Source organism: Opisthocomus hoazin, chromosome 1 (assembly GCF_030867145.1).
Source record: "Opisthocomus hoazin isolate bOpiHoa1 chromosome 1, bOpiHoa1.hap1, whole genome shotgun sequence".
In the NCBI taxonomy this organism is placed as follows: Eukaryota; Metazoa; Chordata; class Aves; order Opisthocomiformes; family Opisthocomidae; genus Opisthocomus; species Opisthocomus hoazin.
The window spans coordinates 2,329,218-2,345,746 of record NC_134414.1 but is presented as its reverse complement, the minus strand read 5'-3'; the positions used below and the strand labels follow the sequence as shown (position 1 = coordinate 2,345,746).

Genomic DNA, 16,529 nt, shown 5'->3' with positions numbered 1-16,529 from the left:
TTTCCCCCGACAGGTTTCCCAGGCTGGGAAACATCTCACCTCTCCTCTATCTGATTCACTGTGAGCCTTGGCAATGCTCTCTCACCTTTTATGCAATGAGAGCACTAGAACAGGTCGCCCAGGGAGGTTGTGGAGTCTCCTTCTCTGGAGATGCTCAAGACCCGCCTGGACAAGGTCCTGTGCAGCCTGCTCTGGGTGACCCTGCTTGGGCAGGGGGGTTGGACTAGATGACCCCCAGAGGTCTCTTCCAACCCCTAATATTCTGTTATTCTGTGATTCTGAGAGGACTGAAGCCCATGTGCTATTTCTTGGCCATGCTGTCCATTGTTCTGTCTGTCTTCAGGACATATTGTGCTGGGCATATGTTGGTTTATGTACAGGGAAATCAGTTGCAGTGCTTCTTTCCCTGGAATCTTCTTCACCCATCCACCGTTGCTCATGGGGATGTCTGTCTTGCTGCTGATGGCCCTTGGTAGCTTCGTGGCAAACCACGACCTCCTGCAGTGTGAGTAAATTTTAACCACTTGAGGGAAGACCATGGTGGGACTGGTGTGCATGTCCTTGTTGTCTATGGAAGGAAAGTGCCTGCACGTCCTGGGCTGTGTGCTGGAAAGACTACAAAGAGACAAAACTGCAAAAACTAGGAAGTATATTTTTACTTTTTTTTAATTATCTACAGAAGCTTCAGGCTTTTATTGTGGTGCGTGTATAGGTTAAGTACAGAGAACTTCTCTGGAGGTCTGTCCTAAGCCTGGGCCACAGACCCAGCCTGGTCGGGACACCAGGGGAGATGAATATGGAGGATGCTCTGCATGGGGCACGGCAGGGTGTAATGTGCTTGGGGTTGGGAGGTGTGAAGGAACGAGGGGTGCCTGGGGGGGGTCCTTATTGACAGGAGGAGAAGCTGGGCGCTGGTTCACTGTGAAAAAAGGATCATCTTCAGAGGGTTAGTGATGTTTGATCTTTGGTCAAAAGCAGGATTACTGAGGGAATTCTAGATGAATCACCCGCTCGTCACTGCAGGGTAGCAGCACAAGACAGAAAAGCAGAGGGGAGAATTTTGCCAGACACAGGACTTGCTCAGGTGGGCTACAGGGAGCAGGTCACCGTTAGTTACTAGGTGATGTTTCAGTAAAGACAATCCTTTCACAGAATCACAGAATAGTAGGGGTTGGAAGGGACCTCTGTGGGTCATCTAGTCCAACCCTCCTGCCAAAGCAGGGTAAACCTACAGTAGGCTGTAGAGGACCTTGTCCAGGCGAGTCTTGAATATCTCTAGAGAAGGAGACTCCACAACCTCCCTGGGCAGCCTGTTCCAGGGCTCCGTCACCCTCAGAGGGAAGAAGTTCTTCCTCATGTTCAGACGGAACTTCCTGTGCCTCAGTTTGTGCCCGTTGCCCCTTGAGGGGGTACCCGTGTGCCACACTGTTCAGTGTGTGCTGCTGCACCCTGCAAGCTCCCAGGAACACACCACCCCCAGCATTATGTATGGCCTCACCACCATCCTGCTGGTCATAGGGCTGGACTCCATCCTCATCTGCCTCTCCTACATCCTGATCCCCAAGGCTGTATCAAGGCGGGCATCATGGAGGGAGAGGTGTTCAGCACCTCTGTTTTCCACATCTGCATGATCCTGGCCTTCTACTTGTCCCTGACTGGGCTGTCCATGTTTCACAGGTTTGGGAACGGCCTGGCTCCGCTGGTCCTTGTCACCATGAGGAACATCTAGATCCTCGTGCCTGCTGTGCTCAACCCCATTGTCTGTGGGGTGAGGACCAAGCAGATACAGAGGAGGATCCTGATTTCAATTAAAATTTCTGATGACAGAAATGCCCATTGAACTGCACCCAGCTCGTGACCTTTCTTGACTTAAATTGGTAGCTTTGGGGGTGGGGAACGTGCTCCTCTTCTTTGACTATGCAGCACGCTGCCTTAGCCCTTGGCAGGCTCTCAGTCACTATCACAACACAAACAACGATAATTTATGACTCCAAGCTGTCAAGCAAATATACTTTCTGCAACAAGCACTAGTACTGTGATAAAAGGCTACACAAGCTCAGCAGGTTGATGACTTTATGGACGCAGTCAGAACCCTTCAGGAGTTCACATTTAGCTGGGAATTGTGCCTTTCATTGCAGTGCATCCCAGAAGAGCAGTCAGACAGACAGACAGTATGAACCACTTTCATCTACTATTAACTTTTTCACTGTGTCTTCTTTTTCTTGCATTTATTCACTGCCTACATTTTAGAAAATATCAACCTTTAAGTACCTGAAGGGGCCTGTAGGAAAGATGGGGAAAATATTTTTAGCAAGGCCTGTTTTGATAGGACAAGGACTAATGGCTTTAAACTAAGGGAAGGGAGATTTAGGCTGGATCTAAGGAAGAAATTTTTTACCATGAGGGTGGTGAAACACTGGCACAGGTTGCCCAGAGAGGTAGTGAAGGCCCCATCCCTGGAAACATTCAAGACCAGGTTGGACAGGGCTCTGAGCAACCTGATCCAGTTGAAGATGTCCCTGTTCACTGCAGGGGGGTTGGACTATACGGCCTCTAAAGGTCCCTTCCAACCCAAAGCATTCTATGATTCTATGCTTCTATGAAACCACTGTGTACTGACCCCAACCTGTGCCAATCATCACCTTGCTGGGGTGAAACCTGTGGTGAGAACAAGGAGAGGAGAGGAGTCTGGAGTGAAGAAGTGCCTGGGTACGACTGATGTTTTCAAGGAGTCATTAGCTGTAGCTCCAAGATGCCTGTTTCTGAGTGGGAACGGACAGTTCATGGCACTACATCGTCTATGCAAAAATAGGGCGGTGTTTTGCCAGAGCACCTCGGTTTTAATGAATCTATACTGAATTTTACTGTCCAGTTTATCACTCAGCCTTGCAAAGTTCTCCCATAATCCTTCATCTCTACTATTTTGAGTATAGTAATTTTATTAAAAGCTTCATAACCTCCTTCCCTAGAGCTCTGATCAATAGAAGAACTGCTGAGTGCAGCTTGGGGGAACCACAGACCCCACAAGACCCTATGACCCTCATGGGAGTGTGGTCAACAAGCCACCACGTACAACAAGAGCTTGCTGGATGTGGGGATTTCTTACCTGCTGGGCTGCGACTGCAAAAGCTGGGTCAGGGATGCAGAACCTACAGATGCGCTAGTAAAACAGGCCAGACTTTGTTCTTGTGCCTCATAAATTCATTAGACACTGTGAAGAGGAATGGCCTTTTGTAATAGCCCGGATTTATAAATATGCCAGCTATGCTGCAAAACACATTTCTTATTCTAAAACTTGGACAAAGCAGAGGAAGTGGACACATTAATTCAGGAGAAATATTATGGATTTCATTCTTATTTGTGCTGTGTTTGCAGCACAGATCTAGAAATCAGATCTACAGCAGCCTAGCACATCAATAAATAACTCAGGCACAGAAATCACGTCTAAGTCATATGAGGACAATCACAGCCAAAAAGACAGCTAAAAAATCCATGCGCAGAGGTGTTTGTGTTCCTCCCCACGACCCTGGGAGCTGAACTCCCAAGCCGCCCAGTGCATACAGGGGTGGAGGAAGGGGACGGTGGTCTGCCTTTGCTGTTGAGGGGGGAAAAGGTGCATGCAGCAGGTTTAACCTTACCCTTACTGAGCCTGTCCTCAGAGCTCACGGTGGAAAATGTGAGCAACCCTCCTCCAGTCAGATGCGTCAACAGCCATCGCCTGTCTAGCCAAGAGTTTGAGAGCAGGCGTGGGGGTCCGGGTTGGTTTGTGCCTGTGCCAGGGCCCGAGGAGTGGGCATCACCCACCACCCACCCACTCTCTTGGCAGCGAGGGTCAGCACCCCAAACCTCACTCCTCTCCCAGATGCCTGCCAACATGAGATTGTTTGGCCCCTCTTTCCCCCACCCACTTGAGTTAAATGGTCCAGCAGCATCAATAGCTCTTTGGAGAGGACCTGTGGGCCATCATTCATTTCCTTAGCACACAAACAGAGAAGAAATGCAGCTCGTGGAGCTCAAATAAGAATGTTATTTACCTCCAGCTCACTATCAGCACAGTGACGTCAAAGCTGAATAGTCTGAACATTTTCCAGTTCTACATAGGTTGACCTCTGGATTTAGCACCCTCCTCAGTCTGCCAGGAAGCTTTGCTGCTTGCGGCAGGCAGTGATGAGCTGAAATGCTACCATTTTCACCACCTATGGACAACCCTCTCACAATTCTGGAGTCTTAAACTTGGAAAGATTCAGAAGGAGATGGGAGTTGTTTAAAGCAGATCATGCATTTGCTAGAGAGTCACTTGTCCAGGGTGAATTTCTGTGGCCCATCATGGGCTGCAATTTGCATGTGCAGTCATATGGATATCCATACACGCTCCTGTGGATGGGATGTGGAAGAATTTAGATTCTCTTGAGATGAAAATGTCATGAGCACCTGGTCATGGATCTGCTTGATTTTGACACCTTACACCTTGGGTGGGAATGGGAGGCAGAAATTAGCCACCAAGATGTGCATGAGAGGGAGAATGGCAACAAAACCTGCAGATTACTAATGAGAGAACCACAGGGGTGTAGAAGAGTAGGATGACACAGATGTGGGAGTGGCAGTATGGCAGGCAACAGAGGGGAAAAGGCAGAGGCAACATGAGCCCAGCTGCCCTGGCTAGAGCCAGCAGCCCATTCTTGACTACCACGGAGGTGGTCAGGACTGAGCTTGTAGCTCAGGGGGTTGCAGATGGCAATATACTTGTTGAAAGCCATGGCCAGCAGCTCCACCAACTCCATGACTGAGAAAGCGTGAAAAACATCTGCACAAAGCAGGCACTGAACTGCTGGGCTTTGAACCAGCGGATTCTCAGCATTTTGTTCATGGTGGTCAGGGACAGCACCAAGTCACAGAATCACAGAATCATAGAATGTTAGGGGTTGACAGGGACCTCTGTGGATCATCTAGTTCAACCTCTGCCGAAGCAGGGTCACCCAGAGCAGGCTGCACAGGACTGCGTCCAGGTGGGTCTCGAATATCTCCAGAGAAGGAGACTCCACAACCTCCCTGGGCAACCTGTTCCAGTGCTCCGTCACTCTCAGAGGGAAGAAGTTCTTCCTCATGTTCAGCTGGAACTTCTTCTGCTTCAGTTTGTGCCCATTGCCCCTTGTCCTGTCGCTGGGCACCACTGAAAAGAGTCTGGCCCCATCCTCCTGACACCCACCCGCAAGATATTTATAAGCATGTATAAGGTCCCCGAAGTCAGTGACAGCCAGCATGGAGAGGAAATAAAACATGGGCTTGTGGAGAGATGGCTCCATCTTCATCATGTATAAGAGGGTGCTGTTCCCAAGGAGAGCTATAGTGAACACTGTGCTGAATGAGATGGAAATGATAGAGGGGATTGTAAGAAACATGAAACTATAACAAAAAAGCCTTAATATTTTCTAGTTTTTAGTAGTCTTTAGTACTGTAGCTTGCATTCCTGCATGCATAGTGATCTAACGATGTAACTGTTACACTAATCCCTGTTTTCTTATTAAGGAATGTAGTGGAAGGACATGGGCACAAGCCATCATTTAGTCGTTAGACAAAATAATTAAGTGAAACAAAAGTGGTCTTGGTTCTCAGCAAATAATTGGGATAATTGTGGGATAAAAGAGACTCCTGAATAATTTTACTCCAGACAGCTCAGCCTTGGGAGGGCAAATGCCCCAAGCTACAGAGATCAGGAGGCACCAAGAGAGCAACAAACACCCTGAAGGACATGATATACGTGATCCTAGAACTGAGTTTGCACAGAAACAGACGTCAATCAGTGAACAGCGTGATGAAGAGGATGGGCCTTCATCTTGGGACCCCCAAAGACCACCCAAAGCTGCTAACAGACATGTGTGAAAGATATTTACATATGCTAATTAGTTCTTAGAAATATAATGAAAATTCACATGTGTGATTATATTTAACCTGAAGTAACAGGGTGTCTGGTGGGCACATTTGGAGGAGAAATCCCCCGTGTGCCCGGCGCCACGGTGAAGAATACCTGTTAGGTTTTTCTCCCGGATCTTCGAATCAGAAATCCAGGGGTGCATATCTTCCAGCCCGGGGATGCCAGTCAAGAAAAACATGGATGGGGTTCTGCTGTTGGAAGCAAAGAGTTCGACAGTGAGAGGCATCCTTTGCAAACTACAACTAAAAGTCTTTCTTTTCAATAAAATATAATAGAAAGAATCATTAAACTTTGCAAAATATACCCAGATTGTGCCAATTCCACTGCAACTCCCTTACAACGTGTGAAATTTATTTGTTATTTCACTTGTTAATAAATCACGGCAAGTTCAGTCTATGAAGTTTATCAAAAAGAATGTGAAGTGATACCAAGTAAAAAGCATGATCATCATTGTTCAGATACGAAATTCTTTGGTGCTTATTTGGCTTCAAGACATCTCTTCTTCTCTGGAGCATGTAGAAGAAGCAGCGGGTGGGCCCTGAGCACCATGAGGCTGGCACGGTCCTGAAAGCCTCCTCCCACGATGTCTCTGATCCTCCAGGACCCCCTGAGTACCCTTGGGGGTTCTCTGCCAGCTGTGCACAGAGGCACAGCCACAGCTGGAGAGCGGATCCCAAGTGAGGACTTCTGATTTGACCCAGCAGAGGTGCTCTTACAGGTTCCCAGATTAAATAAGAAAAAATCCTGCACCATCAGAATTCAAGCTGGGTTTCCAACCTGCAACAGATCAGGACCTACATCAGAATTTTGTTCATACCCTGTTTTGTGGTCCCCCCTCACACAACTCACGTGCACCAGACTTCCCAGGATCATAGAATCACAGAACGGTTTGGGTTGGAAGGGACATTTAAAGGCCATCCGATCCAAACCCCCACCTGCAATGAGCAGGGGTATCTACCACTAGGTCAGGTTGCTCAGAGTCCCGTCCAGCCTGGCCTTGAATATTTCCAGGGATGGGGCATTGATGACCTCTCTGGGCAATCTGTGCTAGGGTTTCACCACCCTCATCATAAAAAAAAATCTTCCTTTTATCTAATCTAAATCTCCCCTCTTTCAGTTTAAAACCATCATCCCTTATCCTATCACTACCTGCCCTGCTAAAAAGCCTGTCCTCATCTTTCTTATAAGCCTCATTTAAGTACTGGCAGCTGCTCTGAGGTCTCCCCGCAGCCTTCTCCTCCCCAGGCTGAGCAGCCCCAGCTCTCCCAGCCTCTCCTCCCAGCAGAGGGGTTCCAGCCCTCCCATCATTGCTGGGGCCTCCTCTGGCCCCGCTCCCACAGCTCCAGCTCTGTCCTGTGCTGGGGGCTCCAGAGCTGGACGCAGGACTCCCGGGGAGGTCTCAGCAGAGCGGGGCAGAGGGGCAGAATCCCCTCACTCGCCCTGTGCCCACGCTGCTGGGGATGCAGGACATGGCACAGTTGACCTTCTGGGCTGCCAGCACACATTGCCAGGTCATGTCCAGCTTTTCATCCCCCAGCACCCCCAAGCCCTTCTCTTCAGGGCTGCTCTCAATCCCTTCTCTGCCCAGACTGTGTTTGTGCTTGGGATTGCCCCAACCCATATGCAGGACCTTGCACTTGGCCTCATTGAACCTCATGAGGTTCACATGGTCCCACTTCTCGAGCTTGTCCAGGTCCCTCTGGGTGGCATCCCAACTGCACCACTCAGCTTGGTGTCATCTTGGCACCCCCCCCTCCCTAGATACCGTGATGACTCCCTGTGGTTCATACATGACCTTCACCCTCATAGACTGCAAGGGCGGGGAATACCTAAACTAGGTCCAAAGGATCGGCACTCTGTTACAAAGCATTCACTAAAGTTCATGGACGCTTCAGGATCCTCAGATGAAAGGTGACGTGAAAACCCAGCCCTAAGAGTCCAGGCTATCTTGTGCCCCAGAAGGAGCGCAGTGAGATGGACCCAAATCCAAAGTGAGTTTCATAGGGACAGGATTAACCCCGAAGTAGACAAGCACCCTTGCATATGTGCCAGGAGAACAGCTAGTCATGCCCACAGAGATATTTGCCCACCCAGAGATATAATCTTCCCCCCACTGGGGAACAAAGATCTGTTTGGCTCTGCTTAATGCTGAGTCAGCATTTTCCCATGCGGTGGGAAAGAGGAGTGAATTTGTTTACAAGCCGCTGCTATTCCTGGCTATTCCCAGGCAGCAGTTGCTCCTCTGTTATGATTAGTGTCTCTGAAGTCCCGGCAGTGAGTGATGAGGGTGATCAGGTTGCTGAAGACATATAAATATTTCCTTTTGGCAGATTGAGGAGTTGCTTGGTTGTGTGAGAAAGAAACTGTGTGTGAAGGTGAGGTAGGTACAGCCAGGGTCACATCCCAATCATCCAGGTGAGCTGGGTTAGATGTTTTGTTTTCATTTATTCTGGTGTTCTGCCAGTATTTTTAAGCATAGTGCCAAACCCTGAGCCAAGTTCAAATTTTAGCCAAATCGAGGTGGAATATAAAACAATCTATCCAGAACAGCTACTATGCAGACATGCCAACACATCTAAGAGGACTTTGCCTCTTATCAAGTTAATGAGATGCATAATTGCTGCTAGATATCCCTAATTTAGTGCATATCATGGTAGAGAGCTGCCAGCCATACACCTGCAGCCTCAGTTTGCCTCTTTGCATGGGTGAGCTACAGAAGGGTTAATTATTTTGCTGCAAGCTGTTCCTGGGTTAAATCAACTTCAAACAAGCTGTGGACACAGGTGTAACATCCACCAACCCAGCCACCTGTGAAGACCTGCAGTTACCTGGTCATAGCTCTAGTCCTGTCCTTATGGCTGGCGCAAGCCTGAAGAGGATGGCAAACACTGCGAGGAAGGTAATAATTTGTTCTTCTTCCTTATGGAAAAGACAAGAGTCACGAGCTCTGGTGAGATATAGGCTTGATGCTAGGAAAATGCTCTGAAACAGATGAACTCCTATGAGGAAAGGCAGAGAGAGCTGGGCTTGTTTCGCCCGAAGAAGAGAAGGCTGCGAGGGGACCTTCGAAATGCCTCTAAATATCTGCAGGGTCAGGGTCAGGAGGACGGGGCCAGACTCTTTCCAGTGGTGCCCAGCGACAGGACAAGGGGCAACGGGCAAAAACTGAAGCAGAAGAAGCTCCAGCTGAACCCGAGGAAGAACTTCTTCCCTCTGAGGGTGCCGGAGCCCTGGCCCAGGCTGCCCAGGGGGGCTGTGGAGTCTCCTTCTCTGGAGATATTCCAGCCCCGCCTGGACAAGGTCCTGTGCAGCCTGCTCTGGGTGACCCTGCTTGGGCAGGGGGTTGGGCTAGATGAACCACAGAGGTCCCTTCCAACCCCGACCATTCTGTGATTCTGTGATTCTGTGAACTGGGGACAATGTGGAGTTTCTGCAATAGGAAATCAGGCCGTGCATGTGTCCATCAAAGCTTACCTTGGTTTTTTACTGGGGAATGGGTATGGACCTGATCATTACTCTAGCTCTCTTAAAACCCAAAATTCAAGGGATCCTTGTGTTCATGACAGGCTGTGCGCTGATCAGGAGTGCTGGGTGGCTGTTTGTGCAGCCAGAGCAGCATGTGGTTGCAGACGGAGTTGGCTAGATGTTTCTCACAGGCTCAGGCTGCGTGGCAGGTAAATTTACAATGTCTATGAATGGCATGAAACGTTATGGGAATCAAAATTTGTAACATTAATGATGATTGCTTAGCAGTAGAGAGACAGAGCTGAGAAAAATGGGTGAGGAAAGAGTTAAAACCTCAGCCTCAAGTACCAGGATCTCCTCCTTCCTTACAAAGTCATGGAAGCTTTGCCAGTATGCTGGCAATCAAAGATTTCAACTCCTTTTGCACTTTGTTCAACACTGAGCAGCTCATTCTCTGGGGGTATTTTAATCTGCTTCACTATTTAAAAATAAAGTACAATAACTTGGCAACAAATCTAATGGGGTACAGCAAGCTAGGTCAAGGTGCCTGGTAATGCCCCCAACTTCTGGAAAATCTTCTGGATTTTTATTGCTGCATGAGCAAAGCTTGTCACTTTGCAAGTTACTGAACTACTTAATTTTCTACAAGGACTTTTTGCAAGGGCAGTGAAAGGATAAGGGGTAATGGGTTTAAAATGAAAGAGGGGAGATTTAGATTAGATATAAGGAAGAAATTCTTTATTCTGAGGGTGGTGAAACCCCGGTACAGGTTGCCCAGAGAAGCTATGGCTGCTTGCTCCCTGGCAGGGTTCAAGGCTAGGTTGGATGGGGCTCTGAGCACCCTGGGCTGGTGGAAGGGGTCCCTGCCCGTGACAGGGGGTTGGAACGAGATGATAACGTCCCTTCCAACCCAAACCGTCCTATGATTAATTGCACAAAATAAAACTATCAGCTTTTCACGCAATGAAGCACAAAGAAAATGCTCACAAGTGTGTGAACAGCCTGAAAGTGCTGCTCCGCTTGGGGAGCAGCAAGTCTGTAAGTGCTGCTCCCATCCCCACTGTTGTGTGTACAACTCAAAAATGGCCAAAATCAGAATATCTTCCTAACATGACGTTTGTACGTAGGCTGCAACTGCAGTTGTTCTTGGGAGCTGACGGTAGAAGTGAGTGGTCCATGCAAGGTTTGGCTGGAGTTGATGAGATGAAGGAGCAGCTCCTCTATGCAGGGTTGGGATGTGGCACGAAATATCTGTCTCTATGTGCGTGGTCAGGGTCCAGAGGCACCTCTGATTGCTGGTGCACTGGCACCATGGCTGCAGGCCACATCAAGAGGAGGACTCGGGGAATGTGGAGGAGATCAGGTATAACATCGATGGAACCCAAGTGCAGTGGAGACAATGTCTTTGCGTGACACAAACGGGGTCAGAGAGACCAAGCTGAAGAGGTTTCTTCCTTGGTATTCATGTGTTTTTGTGTACCCAGGAAACCAGACCCTGCTGAGGGAACAGAACTGGCAGGGTACTGTGAACATGCATGGAAAGGACCCAGTAAAAACTGAGGCTGGTGCTTGTTGAGTAGCATTATTTAATAATCTGGAGAGCTTTTTTGTACAAGATGAAGTACAGGTAACACTGCCCAGAAGAGTACATAGGATCTGTAGACCGTTTACCTCTGAGAGAGAGGCAGGAGGGAGTATCTGCTTTTTTTTCCAAGCACAGGATTACAGGGTCTCAGATGTGTTTGCCCTTTCCAGATAAATAATTCCGACACGAGACACATTTCCTGTCAGACTGGCTTGTGCCAGCTGTGGCTCTGCCTCCCCGAATTTATAGCTGAGGTGGCTGACTACACAGCAAACAGAGTCCTCAGTGCAATAAACTCACATAAATAACATCGTCTTGGCAGCATTTTCACAATATTGGCTTTGCAGTATTTGGCCTTACACTGCAAATAGCAATGACCAGAAACAGACTGAAATGCCTGTTGGTTTGTGTCATGCGGAGGACTCGAAGCGTTTTGGAGGAGAAATGAAACTATTTAGGGGTCAAGGAAGTCAAATGTCTGGAAAGCCAAGGAGATGAAGTCTGGCCCTTTGGTATGTTGGGGAAAACAGAGGGTACAAGTGCCTGAGAAACATCTAATTCCCATGCTGCCAGCAGGCTAATTTAACCCTTCTGTGCCTCTGTTTTCCTGGTAAAACAGGGACAATTCACAGCACTTCTTTCTTTTGGCGAGGGCTTGAGGCTAAGGAGGTACACGCACCATGGGAGGGTTGCTACTGGAAGGGGCCAGCACTGCAGCCCCAGGACGGTCTTGGCCATGACACTGGTTTTCCTTCCCAATGCAGGAGACAGGGACCCTGTAGGTGGGATGTCCATTCAGAGAGGGACCTGGATTTGGGCTCCAGGTTTGGATTTGGGCTCCAGGTTTGGATCTGGGCTCCAGCAGGGACAGCCTGACAGCCGACAGTGCTGGCCTGAAGCAAAGCATGGAGCTGGAGATGCATGGGGTCAGTGCGCTGCTTCCATGGGCATCAGCTCTCACAGCAAAAGTGCTCTGGACAACAAACACTGATGTTGCAAACATACGTGTGCTGCAGTTCCCAAGGTGGGAATCAGATGGGGCACACCAGCCCAGGAGAGGACATGGTTCATGCCTGCAGAGGTGTGTGGGTAACCAGAGCCCTGCTGAGCTGCATCCTCAAAGTATTCTGGATCTTCCCCCTTCTCCCGTCTTAGATTTTTGTACTGATGGCAACTCAATGTACTCAAGTTCTAGTTCATAACTCCCAAACTATGGAGCGGAGGGGTGGGGACAACAGCCAGAGGCCAGCCTGGAAAGGGAGGAGAGGTAAGATAACTCACTTTATGTTCAGGCTAAGACCATGTGTGTTTGTGTCTTGCCAATGGTGTGACTGAGTGTACCTGGATAAGAGGCAGGAGGACACGATCACATGTCTCTGTGCCCGAGAAGTGGCTCAAGTCCACAGCAGTGCTTGCTACAGCTCTTTCTTCCCCACCCCTGTCTATACCAGCTGTTCCTGTGTCTTCCCTTCCAGCTCTGCAGCAGTGCCTCATGTCCTACCCAAATCACTCCAGCCCCTCATCCTTCATCCTGACAGGCATCCCTGGGCTGGAGAATGCTCAGTTCTGGATTGCCTTCCCATTATGCACCATGTATTTCATGGCAGTGCTGGGGAACATCGCACTTCTCCTGGTAATTCGGATGGACCCAAGCCTGCACCTGCCCATGTTTTACTTCCTCTCCATGCTGGCTGCCATTGACCTTGTGCTCATCACTTCCATCATGCCCAAGCTCCTGAGCATCTTCTGGTTCCACTCCCACGAGATTGACTTTGAGGGCTGTGTGGCCCAGATGTTCTTCATCCACAGCTTCTCCACCATGGAGTCAGGGGTCCTGCTCACCATGGCCTTCGACCGATACTTGGCCATCTGCAAGCCTCTGCACTACACTGCCATCCTGACTGGCCCCACCATTGCCAAGTTGGGTTTGGCTACTGTGGTGCGTGGCATCGCTGTCATCACCCCTCTGACATGCATGGTGACCAGCCTGTCCTACTGTGGCCCCCGTGTCATTCACCACTCCTACTGCGAGCACATGTCAGTGGTGAAGCTGGCCTGTGGGGACACCCGACCCAACAACATTTATGGGATCACGATTGCCACTGTCGTGGTGGGCTCAGACTCCATCCTCATCACTGTCTCCTACATGCTGATCCTGAGGGAGGTCATAGGCCTTTCCTCCAGAGACGCTCGTCTGAAGTCCTTCAGCACCTGTGGCTCCCACATTGGTGTCATCCTGCTCTTCTACACACCTGGGCTCTTCTCCTTCTACACTCAGCGCTGGGGCCAGAGGATCCCTGTGCACCTCCACATCCTGATGGCTGACCTCTACCTGCTGGTGCCTCCCATGCTCAACCCACTCATCTACGGGATGAGGGCCAAGCCAATCCGGGAGCGGGTGCTGAGCCTGCTCTGGCAGAAAGGGATCCAGCCCAGGTCTTCACCCCAGACCATCGCTACTGCCAGGTAGGAAGGAATGTGGTTTGGACGAGAGAACAATTGTAACATGTTTGGGGAGCAAAGAAAAAGCTTAAAGAGCTATCTTCTGGAAAAGTGATATGATTTCTTCGTCATCTTGGCCAAACCCTGACAGCTGGAGGCACCGTTGAAAATTTGGCTGGTGAAACATTAGTTTTAGAAAGTGAATTCCACATTCCTGTTCAGAATGGAAACATAAATCATGTCTAACTGTGTCTATATCTGTGGTCATCCTCAGATCTTATCACCTCATGATTCTCCATCTCAGCTCTTGATAAAAGACTTTTGAAATGAAACTTTGGAAATTAAAGTCTGTTCATGGATTCATCCTCCCCACGTACATCTTCCACCCAACCTGTAACACTCCATTTATTCACTTACTGGTTTTTAGCAGCTGTCTGATCTCGGCGCCTGGCTATGCGGGTGGAGTGTGGGGTGTGTTTATGCACATTTACACATACACACTCATCCAGATGTTGGCCCAAACAGATTTTGTTCTCCTCTCAACCCCGTCTTGAAACCTTACTGAAGCATTTGCAGAATTCACAAAAACTCAACTCGCTTGAGAACAGGGTTGACAAGTCACACTGAAACCCTGCAGTGTCGAAATACGGATTTGTTCCTTTCGTATTAGAAACACCAAAACAGCATCAGCCATAAAATCACATCACAGAATGGTCGGGGTTGGAAGGGACCTCTGTGGGTCATCTAGTCCAACCCCCTGCCCAAGCAGGGTCACCCAGAGCAGGGGGCACAGCACCACGGCCAGGCAGGGCTGGAATATCTCCAGAGTAGGAGACTCCACAGCCTCCCTGGGCAGCCTGGGCCAGGGCTCCGGCACCCTCAGAGGGAAGAAGTTCTTCCTCGGGTTCAGACGGAACTTCCTCTGCTTCAGTTTGTGCCCATTGCCCCTTGTCCTGTCGCTGGGCACCACTGCAAAGAGTCTGGCCCCGTCCTCCTGACACCCATCCTGAAGATATTTATAAGCATTTCTAGGGTCCCCTCTCAGCCTTCTCTTCTCCAGGCTGAACAAGCCCAGCTCCCTCAGCCTTTCCTCGTAGGAGAGATGCTCCAATCCCCTCGTCATGCTCCATGTTGTTCTACAAAATATTTTCCCAATATTTTAATGAGACTCCTTAACTTTCTAGGTTGTTGTGTCTCTTCCCTAAGCATATAGGCATCTGCAATAGCTAAAGATCTCCTTATGCAAAGGACAGGGCCATAAACTAAAAAATAAAAAGCCTGCAGGGCTGTTTTAGGAGGGTCACCTCTGAGCACTGGAGGTGAGGAGCAGGAGCATGGGCTAAAGTGGGGGAGCAGAGAACAGGGACTAAGCTCCTCGTGCTCTCCTGCAAACCTGTACCTGATTTTAACTATAATGAAAACTCATCTCCCAACACCACATACTGACTTACCATCCCAGCTCTCCTTGTGCCTTCACCTCATGAAAATCAGGGCACAGGAATTCCCTCGGTCTGGTCTCTAAGGGATGCCTGAGATCCTGTCCATATCCTGCACCGAGCTAGAGAGGAAAGAGGAGCATTACGAAGAGCTGTGGTGACCACCAAACCCGAGCTTGTGGGTATAAACTCAATTCTTTCAGTGTCTCCTGACCCTGCTGCCTTTGGATGCCTGCTGGATTACAGAGTCATATCCCTCCACCATCACCACCCTCAGCAGCAGTACAATCTGCACAACGCCCAAGAACTAAAACACAGCACAGATCCTCTCGCGTAGCTGGGAGACCAGACTTTTCCAACCCGAGTCTTTTTGTCCTGGTCCAAGTTGGGGCTGGAAAGTGCCAGCGCTAGGTGCACTGCCTGGAGCCTGCCAGGCAGTGGATTTATTCTCCAGTTACAGGATCTGCCTCCATTGCCATCACCTGATGCTGCCCAGGTAGGATGCACTGCTCCCAGTATCACCCAACCTTCCCCTCTCCTGGGGACACCCAGGCAGGCTTGCCGAAGCTCTTCTCACCCCTTTCAGGGACGAATACCACTGCTTTCAGCAGCCCTCTCACCACGCAGTGCCAGCCCTCTTGGGCTGGGGAGGGGTTCAACAGAAAATCCCGGCTTTGCAGAAGACAAAATTAGTCTCAGTTAGGTCAAAGTCAACAGAACTGGTCTGCCACATCATTTCTATATAGCTGTGCTTGGGAGAGAGTATATATATTATAGATGTCCATATAGCTGTGCTGTTGCCTTAGAGGATGCAATCACAAGTGTGGGACAGGACATCCCTCCCCTGACTTGCAGCCTCTGACAGGATGGAGACAGCCAGGAGCTCCATCTCATGGTCACACAGACCACAGAAGGAGACCCAGACCTCACTGACATCTGGAAAGATTCAGCATCCTGAAAAGGGGGAGCTGGCAAAGCCCAGCTCAGGGACCTGTTTTTGGAAGGCTGCAGAGTCAAAGGATGAGGAAGAGTTCAAGCTACTGCAAGGGTTATAAGCAGTATAGGGAATTGGCAACAATATCTTCTCAATTAAACAAACTAAATTAGGAGGTTAGTCAGTAGGTGAGCAAATCAGCTGCACACAGGCATGTGTGGACCCGTGTCTTGAGCCATGAGACAGACACACCAGGGATTCCTGGCAGCAAACTTACAAATGCTCCCCCTGCTAAAAGCTGCTGGGTTGGAGAAGCAGGCGAGATACCTGGTGGCAGCAGGGCTGGCCAGCATCGCTCCCGCAGGGGCCGGGTGTGTTGGGTGCGTCTTCTGATTCACCCACAAGAATCGACAGCAGCAAGCCAGGTAGGTCACCCATCAGCGCAGGGATTTTAAACAGAAGCGGCACAAGAAGATTTGCTGCTGCAGTCTATTTTATTAAAAAAATTATATTCTATTCTATTAAAAAAGAGAAAAAAAAAAAACAACCAAGAAAAGTGTCTGGAGAACGCCCCACGACGCTCTCCGGTTGTATGCTTCTTGACCAAAAAAGTCAAGAAAAGTCATTTTTCTCTACAAAAAATAGCACAATGATTTTTGAAAAAATTTTTAGGAACCTTGGCTGCTTGCAACAGAAAATTCTCAGAGCGGATTGCACATGGTCGTCTCAGGGAGT

At 49.3% G+C, this 16,529-nt stretch overlaps 1 protein-coding gene across 1 annotated transcript; it reads left to right on the top strand.

The window, feature by feature from the left end:
* The first annotated feature begins 4,032 nt into the window (after window positions 1–4,032).
* Window positions 4,033–14,051, top strand: LOC104339478 (olfactory receptor 52K2). Its single transcript, XM_009945635.2, has 3 exons — window positions 4,033–4,055; window positions 12,498–13,448; window positions 13,934–14,051. The coding sequence occupies exons 2-3, from the start codon at window positions 12,574–12,576 to the stop codon at window positions 14,049–14,051; spliced, it is 993 nt and encodes a 330-aa protein (XP_009943937.2). The 5' UTR covers window positions 4,033–4,055; window positions 12,498–12,573.
* Window positions 14,052–16,529: the final 2,478 nt, after the last annotated feature.